At 34.3% G+C, this 18,269-nt stretch overlaps 1 protein-coding gene across 38 annotated transcripts in view; it reads right to left on the reverse strand.

The window, feature by feature from the left end:
- Positions 1-18,269, reverse strand: part of LOC136834094 (heterogeneous nuclear ribonucleoprotein R-like) — a 711,768-nt gene that overhangs the window by 324,555 nt on the left and 368,944 nt on the right. For all 38 annotated transcript variants that reach the window (XR_010851700.1, XR_010851697.1, XM_067096389.1 and 35 more), the window contains 4 exons: positions 17,692-17,847; positions 17,412-17,574; positions 16,232-16,395; positions 15,461-15,637 (listed from right to left, as the gene is read on the reverse strand). Coding sequence is in view for 36 of the 38 variants with exons in the window: in XM_067096389.1 (XP_066952490.1) it covers positions 15,461-15,637; positions 16,232-16,395; positions 17,412-17,574; positions 17,692-17,841 (654 nt within the window). In the remaining 2 variants the exon portion in view is untranslated. The remainder of the gene's footprint in view (positions 1-15,460; positions 15,638-16,231; positions 16,396-17,411; positions 17,575-17,691; positions 17,848-18,269) is intronic.

Consider the following 18,269-nt stretch of genomic DNA (forward strand, 5'->3'; position numbering starts at 1 on the left):
CCTTCAAGTATACTAGATATTCGTTATAATAGAGCCCACAAAAAGTTTTCCAGTGAAAGTAACATGGAGAAAAAAAACCCTAAGGACACTTAGCTTGCCTTGCTTTAGTAGTTTTGAAAACAAGATCATTGTTAAAATCTTTTGATGTCAACCTCGTTTTTTCCTATAACACACTAAAAGGAATGTTAACCCTTTAACGCTGAAGCCCTATTTACAAAAACGTCTCCCGTATGCCGGCGGCGTTCGGTGAGTTAGCGCCGAAGCAGAAAAAAAGTTTTTTTCAAAAAATCACAGCACGCTTAGTTTTTAAGATTAAGAGTTCATTTTTGGCTCATTTTTTTTGTCATTGCCTGAAGTTTAGTATGCAACCATCAGAAATGAAAAAAAAAATCATTATCATATATAAATATTGGACTATATGACAGCGAAAAAAAAAAACTCGTATATAATTGTATACAAATCGCGCTGTAAGCAAAACGGTTAAAGCTAATGACTTAATTTTTTTTTTTAGTTGTATTGTACACTAAATTGCAATGATTTTGGTATATAACAAATTTTAAAATGATCAAAGCAACACAGAGAAAATATTATCACAAAATGATGCATGAATTCGTAACGCACGGACGTAAAAAAATTTTTTTTTTTTTTTTTAAATTCACCATAAATCGAAATATTGTGCTAGAGACGTCCCGTGCGTTGAAAAATGAAGCTAATTGATTGAATATTACTAGACTGTAAGTGTTTAAGCTTACAATTGCAGTTTTCGACCATTTCGGTCGAGTTAAAGTTGACCGAAAGTCGAATTTTTGCTATTTATCGTGATTTATATGAAAATATTTCAAAACTGATAAAAGCTATAACCATGAGTTATTTTTTGTTATATTGTAAATGAAATTGCGCACATTTTCATATATAAAACTTTATGTATCGACTAATATAAAATGGTGCAAATATTACGACAACGAGACGAAAGAATTTCTGAGACGTTCGGCCGAGTTACTGCGCAGACGTAAGGAAAATGTTTTTTTTTAAAATTCACCATAAATCGAAATATTGTGCTAGAGACTTCCAATTTATTGCAAAACGAAGGTAAACAATTGAATATTACTAGAATGTAAGAGTTTTAGCTTACAATTGTTTTTTTACCATTTCGGTAGAGTTCAAGTTGACTGAAGGTTGAAATTTTGGCAGTTATCGTGATTTATGTGAAAATATTTCAAAACTGATAAAAGCTACAACCATGAGCTAATTTCTGTTGTATTCTACATGAAATTGCACACATTTTCATATATAAAAGTTTATGTAATGACTAATGTAAAACGATGCAAACATTACGACAACATGACGAAAGAATTGTGCTACAGACTTCCAGTTTGTTGCAAAATGAAGGTACATGATTGAATATTACTAGAATGTAAGAGTTTTAGCTTATAATTGCGTTTTTTGACCATTTCAGTCGAGTTAAAGTTGACCGAAGCTTGAAATTTTGGCAGTTATCGTGATTTATATGAAAATATTTCAAAACTGATAAAAGCTACAACCATGAGTTATTTTCTGTTGTATTCTACATGAAATTGCGCACATTTCCATATATAAAACTTTATGTAACGACTAATATAAAACAGTGCAAACATTACGACAACGTGACAAAAGAATTTCTGGCGCGGACGTAAGGAAAGAGATTTTTTCAAAAATTCACCATAAATCGGAATATTGTGCTAGAGACTTCCAATTGGTTGCAAAATGAAGGTAAATGATTGAATATTACTAGAATGTAAGAGTTTTAGCTTACAATTGCGTTTTTCGACCATTTCGGTCGAGTCAAAGTTGACCGAAGGTTGAAATTTTTTGTAGTCGACGTTTGCTACGTCCACTCGACATTCAACAGACAATTTTAGTCGACGTTTGCTACGTCCAACAGGCGTTTAAGGGTTAATAAAAAACAGCCCTAAAGAAAAGAACATAATATATAAAATTCCATGTTTGGACAGCCCTCTTTTTATATTGGCGAATTTAGCAAAGATTTAGATATACGTATGAGGCAACATATGTATTCTGTCAAAACTGGGCACACATCCAATGCTATATTCATTCATTTAAGTGAAAACTCTTACAGGATAAACTGGACTGAAAGTTCAGTGATTGCCAGATCGAAAGATTTCCCTTCAAGAAATCTTTGGCATCTGCTATTAAGCAGCTAATTTCCAGCTGTAATTTTAACCTTAGCCCTGGCATGCATTTTTTGGACCCCTTTTTTGGACCCCTGCATTAAAAAAATTTTTCAAGAAAATGACCTAAAAGATGAAATCACTGACTTAATTACAAATTAGTTACCAGAGAGAACATTTTTTGGTGGTAGGTCAGCTCCTTGTATAATCTTTTTAATTGTCCTGTGCCTGCTTCTGAACGGTTGATCCTAATATTTAGGCCTGTTTTGGCAGTTCTACTAATTCTTCAATTGTGTTAGATTCCAGGCACATATTTTTCCCTTTGTAATCCGCATCTGTCATTTATATGAGCTTTCTCTGTAAACCTATTTTTATATTTCTTCAGTCTGCTAAGTAAAGGATAACAGGTTGAAAGGCCTTGCGGAATTCATTGTTTCTTTCCTTTGTGGATTTTGTCTATTTATATATTCATCTTGTTCCATATTTTTGTGACTCAGTTATACATATACATATATATCAAGTACATATATATATACTGTACAGGAAGTCCCTGGTTATCAGCAACGAAAATTGGCAATTTTTGGCGACGATAAACGCCGATTTTTGGTTACCGGTGATTTTCGCTTATTGTCAACCCATCAGAACGGAACCCCAGCCGATAACCGGGGACTACCTGTATGTGTATATATATTATACAGTGAGAGAATTTTACCTATATTAATTAAATAGTAGCATTCTCAGACTACTGACAGGTTGTAGATGAACATGACATTAACCTAACAGTAACTGCACACTGCCAATGGTTATCAAATGAAATGGAAACATAAATAATAAATCAAAATTACCAACAAAAAGCATAAGGACAGGGAATAAAAAGAAATAAAACAACCAAACCATACCATAGCAGAGAATAAGGAGAAAAGATTATCCACTATGGAGCCCACTAAATTGGATATACTATAATTCGGATTTCTCAATTTTTCTAACCAAATATTTTTACTTTGGCCAAATTAAATTACTAAAAAAAAAAATATCTGGTTTTCAGCTAATGGTGCATTTACAAGCCAGTCCACCCGATTATTATTATTAAAACAAGCCCAATTACCACTCGATTCCTTACAATGTCACTAATTAAACCTTTAACGCCGACTGTACGTATTTTACGTCGACAAAAATTGTCTGTCGGGTGCTGAGTGGACGTAAAATATGTCAACTACAAAAAGTTTTTTTAAATATTCGCGGAAAAATACTTATAGGCCTAGTTTGCGAAAAATTTTAAATCATGCGCCTTGAGGGATGCTGGGAGTTCACGGATCACGCTGTTGTTTTGTTTACAAGCGTGACCCAGCTGTGCATGCGCGAATTTCTTTCTTCTCCGACTAAAAAGCATCAGCTAACTCTGCTGAAAATCTCAGAAATTCTTTAGTCACTTTGTTGTAATTTTTGCATCATTTTCTATTAGCTGTTACATAAACTTTTATATATGAAAATGTGTGCAATTTCATGTAGAATACAACAGAAGATAGCTAATGGTTGTAGCTTTTATCAGTTTTGAAATATTTTCACATAAATCACGATAACTGCCAAAATTTCAAGCTTCGGTCAACTTTAACTCGACGAAAATGGTAAAAACGCAATTGTAAGCTAAAACTCTTACATTCTAGTAATATTCAATCGTTTACCTTCATTTTGCAATAAATTGGAAGTCTCTAGCACAATATTTCGATTTATGGTGAATTTTTTAAAAAAACATTTTCCTTACGTCTGCGCAGTAACTCGGCTGAACATCTCAGAAATTCTTTCGTCTTGTTGTCGTAATATTTGCACCGTTTTATACTAGTCGTTACATAAAGTTTTATATATGAAAATGTGTGCAATTTCATGTACAATACAACAGAAAATAACTCATGGTTGTAGCTTTTATCAGTTTTGAAACATTTTCATATAAATCACGATAAATAGAAAAAAGTCGACTTTCGGTCAACTTTAACTCGACCGAAATGGTTGAAAACTGCAATTGTGAGCTAAAACACTTACAGTCTAGTAATATTCAATCAATTAGCTTAATTTTTCAACAAACGGGAAGTCTCTAGCACAATATTTCGATTTATGGTGAATTTTTGAAAAAACATTTTTTACGTCCAGCTGGCGTTATTTAATTCATGCATCATTTTGTGATAATATTTTCTCCGTGTTGCTTTGATCGTTTTACAATTTATATACCAAAATCATCGCAATTTAGTGTACAATACAACTAAAAAAAATTAACTCATTAGCTTTAACCGTTGTGCTTACAGCGCGATTTGTATACAATTATATGAGTTTTTTTTTTTTTGCTGTCATATATTCCAATATTTATATATGATATTTTTTTTCATTTCTGATGGTTGCATACTAAACTTCAGGCAATGACAAAAAAAAAAGGAGCCAAAATTGAACTCTTAATCTTAAAAACTAAGCGTGCTGTGATTTTCTGAAAAAAACTTTTTTTCTGCTTTGGCGCTAACTCACCGAACGCCGCCATCATACGGGAGACGTTTTTGTAAATAGAGGCTCGGCGTTTAACGGTTAAGCAGTCTCCCACATTTAATTAAACATCATATGTAAGTAGTTTTACAACAACACTCTTAAGCGGTCTCTCACTTTTAATTCAACATCATGATATTTTAATAAGAAAACAGAGACCAGGTATAAAATTTTCTGTAGTAGTTCTGAAGACATTCAGTGCAATTAACTAGCTGTATTTACAAAGAAAAATCATCTACTTCTACACTGTTTTAATTCCAGAGGGTAATGACTGATAATTTATTTACTGCACCCTTCAGCAGTTTGCTACTCCAATAAAAACTTTCGTGGATAAATTTTTCTTGGGGAACTTTAATCTGCAATAAAAAGCTGAGAATTGATTGGCTGTTTTGTACTTCAATGTTGTGGTGCAAGTTTTAATAAACTTATATCAATCAATTTTGTACTTAAAAATTCTAAATATCATCATCAGTATAGAATTATATATAACTAAAATTGTTATAGAGCAATATAATGATCAGTATACAATTATATGTATAGTATATACATTTGTCACAGAGCAATTTCAGAAGAGTACCTATCCATACTGACAAAAGAATGGCATTTACAATGTCTTCCATTACTGCAAACACATTAGTAAATGAACTCCGTAACTGTTAGCAATGCTAGGCTTACTGCCAGGTTGAACTGTGACAATACATACAATATTTTCCCATACTTTAGGAAAGTCTTTAGCCAAGGATGATTAAATTCAACTAACAATGACAGTTGCCTAACCATTCCAAAAGTTAGTTTATCTTTCCCTGGGACTGATTCTTTCCAATGATAGGCCTACTTACATTCTATTGCAAGAGGTTTCTACACTATACAATTCAATGTAATGAGCTCTATTACCGTTAACACGGCTGTAAATCCCAGACTCATGAGCATAGTCTCTCGAGTAAAAAATACCCTCAACGCACATGGCAGCTATGCTTCTGGAATGCTTACAACCCTCTTCTTCCTAGAGCATAAAGTGTCAAATGCAGCTCTCCATTTCCAAGACTACACTATCCACTTTCATAATATTTTTTGTTTTATTTCTGATCGTAATTGATGACCTTTTACCTCTGTTTCCTTTAGTGCTTCTGAGACTGGAACTACCATTCCATGCCTTGTTTGCTATACTTAGCAACCTCATCATCTTCTGACTTCAGGTATAATCATTTGAGGTTTTCCTTGTGACACTACCTTTAAGCTCATCTAACTTTGTTAGTCCTAGAGTCCCGAAGCTGCCATTCTCTCTTTTGTTTTGCAAAGTTATTTTTAATTTGCATCATTAGAGTTGGGTTCTGTATTTCCAAATGAAATTTTTTCTTTCATGTGCATTCTGGCACCTTCATTACTTTTGACATCTGTAATATGAGTTCTAAGTTTATCTAATTGTTCTTTGCTCATTTTTGTTGTAGTGCTTTGTGTCAGCTACATTTCCTGCTATGCCAAACAACACATGCCAGTCTACCATTATTAGCTTGTAATAATGTTTTGTCTCCACACCAACATCCTTATCTTCTGTACAGCTTGTATTGCAGGCAGCTGAGCTTGCTGCAACTTACCTGCACATTGTGCTGCAATCAATCCCATGACCAATGGCATTTGATGGCTGATATGCTTCAAAGAGAACATACAAAGTTCTGCTACACTTTCCAAGGGCAGACCTGTTTATTCTTACACTTCCTTTCCTTCTCAAGGGACCTCTGCTGACATGCAAGCTCCAGCATATTCTCATCTTGAAGACTGACTTGTGTGCTTTAACTGTCTTCTCTCTCAGACCTGAGATGTTCCTTCATCTAAATGACTGTCCAACTACACATCTCAATTCTGTCACTGCTCATATTTAAATTTTCTGCTGCTGCTTCCTATTAAAGAGTTCCCAGAGCTCTCTGAGGAATCTTAGTTTCTTCTCTGCTAATCATGCTCAACTGTAGTCCCTAACAGACACCTCCACGTCCAAAATGCTGCCATCACCTGGTTCTTGTAAGTGCCTCAACTGTCCTGTTCCAAGGCACATAGCTGCACCAAGGACCCAGGCTAGTAGTCAATCTCCTACCCATTCTTGACTCAATATTCCCCTAATTTGCCGGCAAATTTAACCTCCTGGCTGGCAGAAACAGGCTGTAACAATTTTTATCCTGGGGATTCCCATCATGGTCTTGGAAGGGGCTATATTACAACCTCCTTTTAGGATCCTTAAAACTTGACTACCTTCCTGGTGTGCTTCTCCTATTTTGTCTAAATCATCTCCTCAAACTATGTTTTCTGAAAATATTCAAGCAAACAGGCATAGGGTGCACTTATAGGGGAGAAACCAAGACCAACGGCATGAAAAATCCCCCAAAAATTTCAAATATATTTTCCAAGCAGTGACAAGGGGATACCAGTTCCCATGAAAACTGTTGGGGTCATGTGTGTTCAAGGACTTGCTCAAAAAAGGCATTAAATGGACCAATTCTTCCTGCAGCCTGTCTCTACATCACCCAACAGCAAGAGGTCTCTTACTCTGTCATCAGAGAACGGCGACTATCTCATTACCAACACCTGGCAGTCTTCAGAACCTGCCTTTCTACACTGACTGCCTCTCCTGCTAGGACTGTGCGATATACTAGGGCTTCTGCCACCTCCAAAAACCTCGGACATCCTTCAACCCCAACAGTACTACTAATCACTTTGAATAACTTTAAAATTTTTTTTATTCTTGTAACCTATGACTCAATTAACCCTTAAGGGATGGATTGAGCCTCAGTGTGAAGTAAAACAGGTTTCGGGAGGTGGACGGATTGAGCCTCAGTGTAAAACAGTATTACGCACCACTGCTATGGTAATAATGCATCGAAACAGAGGTGCCAATACTTCTATATGCTATAAATTTACTAATGGCAATTTTTACACAGATGTGAGAGTTGGGCCAGTTGCCACAGACGTCTTTTCACAGCCATCGATTGATTGATTGATTAACTGAGAGTTATCTGGCGTCACAACTACCAGGGTCACCGACGCCGAATACTAAGTGTGATCTTTTCATTTTTATAGTATGTTATAAAAATTAAAATTAAAATTCTGCTAAAAAGAACTACATATAAATTTTATTAAAAGGAAAAACAAAAAAAAACTAGTTAAAATAAATAAATAAATAAATAAATATATAAAATTCTGCTAAAAAGAACTATTAATAGATTTGATCAGATAAACAGTATAACTTTAGAACAAAAAAAAAAAAAAAAAAAAAAAAAAAAAAAAAAAAAAAAAAAAAAAAATATATATATATATATATATATATACTAAGACAGCACAGCTGTCAAATATATTTGAGAAGACCAGCTTCTTTGTTAAAAGAGATAACATTATTAATACACATACTTTCTCCCAACAGTTTTGCCATGTTATAATTACCACCTGCTTCACTGCTATTTGATAAAAATGATTCCTAAGTTCCACCAGACTGGGACACTCAACCAGCAAATGCCTAACAGTCAGTGGAACCAAGCAATCATCACAGAAGGGCTCATTCTCCCCATTCATCATAAAGCCGTGAGTTAAACGTGTATGGCCAATACGTAATCTACACAATACAACCTCCCACTTCCTTGGCATTAGGTCATATTTCCAAGGGTGTGTCTGACTAGTGATTTCTTTCATTTTATTGGGGCCTACACAGCCATCAGTAATGCTTGTGACTTCAAGGGGGAGAGTACTGAATCTCTCTCTCACTTGAGTCTTTTTGTAAATTTGCTTGTAAATATACAAAGGGGTTGCTGTTTTTTTTGTTTTTGTCTTTTACGATAGTATGTTGGTGGTAAATGTAATGTTACAAAGAAAATTGCAAAGAAATATTAGAAAAAGCATGTACAAGTAAAAAAAGTTACTGAATCTTCCTTCTCGTAACTTTTCGTGAATATTTTTCAACAAATGTGCAAAAAATTTGTTACTGCTTTTATTCCTTATCTGTTTTGATATTGTGTAAGCAGTAATAATAATTTTACAATATACAATAAATTAATTTTTTAGAAAAAACATACATAAGTTGGTAAAATTTAAGATTGTCTTGTAAATGAGGCCCCACAAGGGATTATAAATAGTAATTTTCAACTTCTTGTGGAAGGTAGGGAAAATTTTTTAGAATTTTTTTTATTTATACAGTGTAAATGTACGTGTCATTCTCTTTCCATTGCTGTGATTTTTTTTTTTTTTTTTATTTTGCCGACCTCAAAGTTTCCCCGGTCTGGGGTGCTGCACATTGATAAATTATGCCGTCCCTTAAGGGTTAATGCTAAGCAGTTTTACATTATTCTTGCATTTTGCGATCAAAGCATTGTTTATCATCAATATATCAATATGTCTGTTCTTAATGATTGTAACTGACAGATCAACCTTTTGCTTTCCAGATATATCAAATATGTTCTAATCTAGTTTATTTGTATTAGTTTTTTAAACTGCCCAATTTTGTGTACCTCTGCACAGTGAATTGTTGAACTGCATACAGTTTGCTATGCCTCAACAAATTTGTCAGGCTATATTCTCAGCAGAGATCTATGCCTTAATGCCATTGCTTACAACATCCCAGCATTTCAAGTACAACGCCTATTGTTTTAACCTGCAAAACAGATCTGATGGTGGGCAAATAATAGGAGGATGAGTAAGTCACGTTAGGCCGAGTGCTGCTGCCGACCATCTTCTTTATAGCTTCACAATTGTGCTTCCAGGGAAGGAAGAGAGTATTTTACCTCCTAGTTACACTGAAGGAGTGCCCATCTTCAAGAGTTGTTACACAGTCTTCTACCTGTCCTGCTTGTTCCTTGCTACTTTTTATTCATGCATGCAACACACCTCCAGCATCCAGTGACTGGTCTGCCTGCTGCTCAACCTGTCACTCCCATACTCTTTCTTGCTGCCTGACCACAGGTTTCACCGCTACTTATGTTGTCAAAACGGTTCCTTGCAGGCCAGTCAAACTTTCATCAGCCACAAAGTGCTCCACCTTCCTTTAGGCCTTTTGCAATCATCATAAGTACTTTCTTCAGTTGTTCTTGGACATGATCAAATAACAGGATTGGGTCTTCAAGTCAAATTAAATTGTTGCAAAAAAATCAGTCACTGGAGTACAACACAAGAAGACAGAGTCATATTTTGGCTACGGCCGTCTATAGTGAATTCACAAAATTACAGCAATCCTGACAGGGTTGCAAAAAAGCTGAAAGCAACAGAAGTAGTCAGTCAGCTACAGCTTCAGCGCTGTAGCTTCTTGGAACCAATCCTACCCCTCCCCCAACTTCCCATATCTCATCAGTACAGGTGGACTCAGAGACCCAACCCCGATCCCCAATGCACACACCCACACATTTCCCTCCTACATGAATATAAGAAAACAACTCTACTATGGTAATTTTTTTTTTTACTTTTCTTTTTAGACTGTACCTAGCAACTATCTGTACAATCCTTACATGTACTGCTCTTGTTGTTAGTGCACAATTCAGCTGGTACTCTGCCCCTCCTCCAACAATTTTTATATCCAGAGGACTACTATAGGAGCTATTTTGCATTAACCGAGCACCGAGCACCACAGGCAGCAAGTGGTCCAAATCCAGTCATACCCCTCGTGCACGATAACCCCCCCTCTACAATGTGAGTGTAAGGTCAGAACGTCAAGGCATCATCGAAGCATAATACACGTGCAGTCATGGTGAGGGTGATGCACTGGAATGCTGACATGGAAACACCCAGCTACTACAAATTAGCATGGGCATGCTAGTGTGGTGGCACCTCTTGCAACCAGGAGGTAGGGGCTCTGTTGAATTTTTGTGTCTTTATCAGAAGACATTCAGCAGGCACATAGTAAAAGCAAAAGTTATCACGAAGAAGCAAGAAGAGAAAGGGAACACTGTTCTATGGTGTCAGATGGGGCTAGCAGAGGTAATTGTAAGAACAATATGGAAGAACAGGGATACCATTGAAGCTCCTGCAGTTGATGGCCGAAGCAGAATTAGCACCCGACTTTCATTTTTAATGGAGCACTACCCGGCAATGTATATAGGAAAACAAAGCAGTGTCCCAGACAATTTTTATATATACTCTTCAAAATAATCAGTACATTATTTTCTACCCTCCAGAGGCCAGCCTTTTATGTCAAGCGTTTGGACTCAGTGGTCGGGTTAAATTACATCATCACCATTAACAACAACGACAACAACAGCAGTCGTAGTAATATTAATAACAATTGTAAACTCCAGATATGTTGTTATTTTTTCCATCTATTAGAATACAAATAAAGCCAGCATATTTGATTCCAAATATTTGCCTTCATTTGTTCCATGTATTCTGTGAATTCTTTACACTGGCCTACGCAACACATTTTTACCAAAGTTCTAATCACAGATGACCTTTCAGCTTTGATATCTTCAAAACTATTACCTACGGAAACATATCAACAAAGTTTGTTTAAACCGATAATAAAAAAAATAAGGTTTCATTTCGTTAATGGAAAGACTAGAATATTGCTTAAAACTTTCTGGTACAATACAGGCACGTCATCACTACAAATATAAAAAGCTAGAGTAAATACTTTTAAATGGTAAAAGTACACATCACTTTAGCACAAAAACCTGAAAAAGGAATTTCACAGTGATTTCATATTGTAAGTTTGATATGATTTCACTGTTAACCACTTCTATAATATTGATTTTATTTTACTGTTAACCACCACTAACATAATTACTGAAATTTCAAATCTTGAAGTAATATTTCATAAAATTTTATGCATTGCATCTTTCTGCACTACCATTCAATAAACACTTGGTATACTGTATCTGGCCTACAGTAAATAAAATTCCATATCAACGTCTGTTCATTGTTACCTTGACCACAGCTTATATCAATCACAAATTAATTTAAAAATCCTCATACCCCTCATACAACAAGCACATCCATTACATATTTTCCAGTGCAACCATTGAACAAAATTAACTTCAGACCCTACATATAATCATAATCCATCCTTGAAAACAGACACCAGTAAGTAATAAAATGTACTCACTCTATCCACGCACTCAAGCCCATCATGACCCAGGGTATTTAAAAACACATGAGCATTAAAATACATGATGCCAATTCTCATCAAAATTTCGCTCAAAAGTTTTCTATGACTACAAAATAGAAAGTTCAGGTAAGCACAGGTATTTCTTTTCTTTCACGAACGTAATAAGAAACAGCACACTGCTATAGAAAGGTATAATATGCCAGGAAAAAAAAAAAAAAAAAAAAAAAAAAAAAAAAAAAAAAAACACCCATCAAAATTTTTCAAGTCCCCTTTCACTATCAATAAATATAAACTATAACACTGTCCTCAAAGACAAATAAATATTTACCGGATATACTGAGAATCTCCAAAATATCAAGCCCCATCTCAAACATGTGACTAAAAACATACATTCCCACTATCCTCAAGTACTGTGCTATCACCCAACCCATTTCCTCGGATACCCAGATTTTCAATTTCTTTAGGTTGACTCAAGCATGCCTGCAATAAGCTCTTCTTAAACTTCAAAGCTACTTGCCCAAGTATGTATCAACAACATTCCAAAAAATGTTAAACATTCCCTAAAGCTATGCTGCTGGGCTGTACGAAATCAACAACAGCATGTTGTTCCTACCTCAAAAGTTACATAATACCATGTATCTGAATAATCCCTACCAACCTATCTCGAACACTTAACTCTGCTTCTCCTACCATTATCTCTGATTTAGCCAGATTTTCATTTTACACACTGCCTTGCATATATATATATATTTTGTAAAACCCTTTCACTTGTGCAATATTTGCTTCAAGCAATTGATCTAAAGGATTGTACTGATAGATAGGACGCTTGACAAGAACTGTATGTATATGCACGTGTCACTAAGGCATCGCAAGTTTGGTGCCCCTCAGCATTAGGTATCACTGTGGATAAAGGTATTCCCTAGTCTTTTTTTTTTTTTTTTTGGCTATGTTCAGTTCTCTTAAAATTTTTAAATAACTGAAGGTGTTGAGAATATTATTCTGAAGAGCTGCATTTTAATTTTTGATGTGAAAAACTTAATTATTCTATTTCAATGTTTGATGTGTTGTGAATGTCTTGAATGTCTTGGGATGGGAAACTGATGACATATCATAAATTAAACATAGAATATATGAGCACCATCTTTATTCATTCTTATACAAATTTATTTTTTTTTTAGTAACATGTTTTTATTTTGTGTCTAATTTTTTATATTCTAAGCTAAACAGAATACTGTTGCATTTGAGAGAGAAAAAAAAAAAAAAAAAAAAAAAAAAACTAATATAGGCTACCTGGGCTGACTAATTACACTTTTAATATATCTTACTTTTGAAGGCAAAATGCAGTTTGGTACATAAAAATTCCTTTCATCATTCTCTATGATCAAATGAATCCAATCATATATGCAAGGCAGACAGTGCAAGATTATACATGAGATAAGTACTGTTAGCTCTCTTCTGAATTTTGCACTTTTATAACTGAATAACAATTACCCTAATTCCTCATCTATACCCTTCTATTATGATTTTCTGGCTTCAAAGTCCATATCTGCCACACTTCTAACTGCAACTAACTCTTTTAAAACAAAAGCAGAGAATATTTTCAGGAAATATTTATCATTCTTCTGTGAATCAAAGAAGGAGAAACTTCTTAGAAACTTTTATTAGGCTAACACAAGCAAATAAACCCATTTCAATGTAATCTGTAGTTTTTCTAGGATACGAACCTACACTTTCATAGAATTACGCAACGCGAAGCAGTGCGGCTGTCTGCAGCTTAAAAATAAAACACAGATGTCATTAGAGTGATTGCAACAAGTGTTTCTACATATTTTATTATAAAAACTCTCTATTACAGATTACATCTTAACTAAAAGTAACACCTCATAAAACCTTTCCTTCAAAAGATGCAAAACTGTTTTCTTTAATTTCTTCTAATATTCCAAAGCTCAAAATCAACTCTGATGCTCAACTAAATAATCTGTCTGCAATCCTAACATAAAAAAGTAGCTTATTTACCTGTAATTCTTTTAGAATGAAAACACAATTCAAACCCTGTCATATATACTCTGGCAGAGATAAGGTGAAAATCAAGACTGGGTGTTACAATAAACCAAAGGGGGACTTATGCATTTCTTATTTAGTTCAATAGCTGGTACCTGTGCAGTACCTCAAGTTAAGGAAAAGGCTGCCATGCAGTTACCAAAGTCTGGGGATCCAATTGTCTTTTCTTTCGTTCTTACGATACTGTATATGTAATACTGACGAATATATATCCTGTATATATACTAGGAATATGAAAAACTTCTGAATACACTAAAATTGATGTTAGCATGCATATTAGATATTGGTCCATTGCAAATGATTTTCATGCATTCTTCAATTTCTTATATATCTATGCAATCCGACATCAGTTTTCATTTTCTGTTTTGTAAAATGCACTATGAAATTAAAAGAGAACATTTGCACATCATGTTGGTTTATATCAAGTTCTTATTTACAGTAATGAATATTGTCATCTGTTTTTTGTGGGTCCTATGACCATAAAGCAGTAAAACTCTCAATAAACCAACATACAAATCTGTGAAACAAACTTAGCTTAATGGGGAGAATTTTCAATAAATGAGGTCCCTGGAAGACATGTTTTCACATTATTCTAACTAAATATATGAAACCTTGACTACAGCAATCATTTAGTTTAAATTAGCTTATCAGCTACTCAATCAAATAGTCTATCTGTGACTATCAAATATTTCATATTTGAAATCTGATAAATTTTCTTTAATTACATAAAAATGCTTTTTAACTTATACAATTGCAAACTACAGTATTCAGTGTGCCTACATTAAACAGAAATTTTCTTCACTAATCTACCACTACCTTGTCATTGCAATGAACAACCTTTTATGTATATATAAAAATTCCTTAACTTTAATTAAATGATCTGTGCACCACTGAAAATCCATTTTTTTTTTTTTTTTTTTTTTTACTTTTAACAAAATCCCAAAAAACATACGACTGTTTTACCATTAACCCGTGAATAGGACAATATTGTAAAAAAAAAAAGGGGGGGATGCATAAAAATATTACTAGCTCTTCCAGTAACATTAAACTCATTACCAGTGCATATGATAGCTTTCCTGCTTTGGAAAGACTTAGGCATTATCTGGCTCACTAATATCTCTAAAATTCTGGATCCATGCAAGGTAATCAAGCTACCATATTAAATTGGAAATTCACTCCTAAATATGACCACCCAATAATACTGCGTATTTTACCCATTCTGACCTATCTATGTAGGGAATGTTTGCACACGGCAATAACAGACTCAACCCGTTCATATTACAAGTACAATAATCTTCCATATTTTATATAAAAAAATAAGGGGGGGAGAATCAAAACCTTACATTTGCATGCAAGCAGTGACACAGTCTACATAAACTACAAATAATCAAATATGCACTAGGTATTCCTGATCTGACAAATCTGAGACCTCCCTTAAATAAAAAAATAAAAAAATCATAAAACTTGGCAAAATTTATCGTTATAATCAAAGTTTGCATCCCCAGACACCTTCTTAAATTCATCTGATCGCATGGTTCCAATACAACTCCTTTTTCTAATAAGCCCTTTTAAAGAATACTTACGCATAGATTAAACCTGTTGTGCAACCTGAGAATCAATACAAACAGCAACATACCTGCTTCACCGCCTCATTAGCAGCTGACCGCGTTGTGAAAGTTATGAAGGCATAGCCTCTGTTTTGGCCAGTCATAGGATCCATCATGAGCCGAAGATCCCAGATCTCGCCACATTTTTCAAAAAGAGGGATTAATTCGTCTTCATAGAGTTCCTTTGGAATCTTACCACAAAAGACCTACGCCCGTAAGAGAAAAAAAAGAGGAAAGAGGGAATATTTAAATAACTCTTTCTATGAAGAACCCACTGATAAAACTTATCTTACCTTAAAATATTAACTGATTACTTGATCTCCCAGACCTGAAGAGATGTCCCTCCTCCCTTCTTACTTCCAGTCGACGATTGCCTGAACTGTCATGGACTGGGTACACAGTGCTTATTTAATCACATAAGCACTTTCAATTGAAATTTCAATCCCACAGGCTAATGAACCGTAAGGGACTCCTAACAAGATTTGCTTCTTGAAATTCACCAAGTTGTGGAATAACAAAAAATTAATAATCACATGTAAATGTTAAATATTCAGTTCTATGACCTACTTTCCACAGTGCGGAAAATTAAAAGTATATTAATAAACTCTTTAGTCCACAGCACCCCAGTTTAAATTTCTAATATAATACTTATGGGCAAAAAGTTAAAAAGCTTACCCTTTACTTAACCTTTATCAAAGCCAACTTAACTCCTAGGTTATGGAAGCATGCAAGTAAAGTCCCTAGCATAAAAATAATAATTACCTTAAACAAGATGTTAATACACCTTAAATTGAATTTACCTCGCAACCTGGTCCCGGTGGTGGCCCTTCCCAGTCTGGGGGAGGGCCACCGTACTTTCTTTGCCCAGTGGTTACATCTAATGTGTAACCTGATCGCTCCAAAATTGCTTTCAAGTTATCTTCATCTGGGCCTTTACCTGGATTAACAGCCACACTGTCTGCTGCTGCAAGACCAAAATAAATGATTAATAATACTTCTACAAATATTCCAGTATATCAACCCTACAACTTGGCCTGTATTATTCATATTACTTATCTACTAATACTGAACTTGCATATTTTTTGTGGAAATAAATTTTAAAGTGAATATTAAAAACTAGCACTTACTGAATGAAGTCTGCCACAATAAATATACAATTGTCAATGAAGATTTTCCACCAAGTATATTTGCTAACACACTATATAACATGCCTCTTGATTTATTTCCACGTTATACTTACCATATAATGAGATGTCAAACTAGATAGATAAAAATTCAAATGCCAAAATGTAAAATGAAATACATTCACTGAAATAAAAGCTTTCAAAAATTTTGCTTAACATGAGCTCAACATTTTGCTACTTATCATTTCTTGGGAAAATGAGTCTAATGCAAATTTTTCAGAATGGACAAAACTCATCCTCACATGTACATAGTAATTACAGTACTGTAAATAAATACAAAGAGAGCTCAAATACAACTGACACTAGATTGAAATGCTAGCACGAGTTGCAGAGATATGGTCACAATTCCTTTAAATATCTTAAAACTTTTATGGAATTTTAGGATTACTTTATAAATCTGTATAAATTATAGTACCAGCAAACTAAATGGAAAACTAGGAAAAGGTAGGATCACAAACATCAGTTTCATGTTAATAAATTTAAGTAAAATTTTAATTAAATTTTCAAAGTAAATTCTGAAGTGTCTAATTCATCATCCCAATCACTATACTGTATTTTATACTCTAACAAAAACAAAGAAAAAACAAAATGCCAAAAATTACGAATTTCTTTGGGCTATCAAAAACCACCACCTTCCAAAAACAAATTCTTTTCCCTGAAAAAATACAACTAAATTTTTTTGCTATGTGATACATTTTCTTTCTAATCTCCAACCTCTTAAGTACAAGATTTAGACATGTCAAAACTATAACATGATAACAATAATTTACCAAAAATATGTAACTGCTAAACTTACTATTATACTGTTTCCTTTGTCGATATGTTTTCATAACCCCACAAAGGTATGCTGATTTGTTTGAGACATGCTCAAGATTTGATTCAAGGAACTGCTTAAGGACTGTTACAGCTCCTTCTACTGGGAATTCCTTCAAGGCATCCAAGGCTCGCTCATCCAGATCCTGCAACAACTGGTTACTAGAGACAAGGGTATAAAATTCATTTTGATATCCAATTCAATAACCATGTTTTATTCACAGCAAAAATACAAGTTCAAAGACCCTTAACTAAGAACTAACCTCATGCCTGAGTTTCCCTTGTTTGTAGATTTCATCTAGTTTTGCTGCTACTTTCTCATTCAACCCATACTGGATTAGTTTCTGATAATCTTCAGTTCTCTCACCATCTATCTGTGACCCTGGGTCACCTCCTCCATTTCCTTCTGCCATCACTTACTGTGAAAGAAATTCCTGCTTAAATAGTTGTCAACACATCGATCATTCACTTAGTAATGTTCCACTGATCAACACCAAAATGTTGTGTATATGTGTATTACACATATATATAGATTTACAATACACACCAAAATTCAACAACCTATTACATATATACAATTACATTTTACATGTGCTTAAAACATGGAAAGGTAACCTGACTGCTTCAATACAATGTCAATTAGATAAAATATCGACCAACCTCCCTCCCTCTCTCATATTACAAGTAGTCAAACCCCAGTAACCACTGATCCACCTGCCCTTGGTTAGCCATGGAAACAAAAATGCCATAATTCTTTATTCTGTCATGTATAACTAATATTGGTTATTATTAGAGGTAATAATAATGGGGTTTATATGGCAATAGGCAAGTTGACTAGTAT

This window comes from Macrobrachium rosenbergii, chromosome 4 (assembly GCF_040412425.1).
Source record: "Macrobrachium rosenbergii isolate ZJJX-2024 chromosome 4, ASM4041242v1, whole genome shotgun sequence".
NCBI lineage: Eukaryota > Metazoa > Arthropoda > Malacostraca > Decapoda > Palaemonidae > Macrobrachium > Macrobrachium rosenbergii.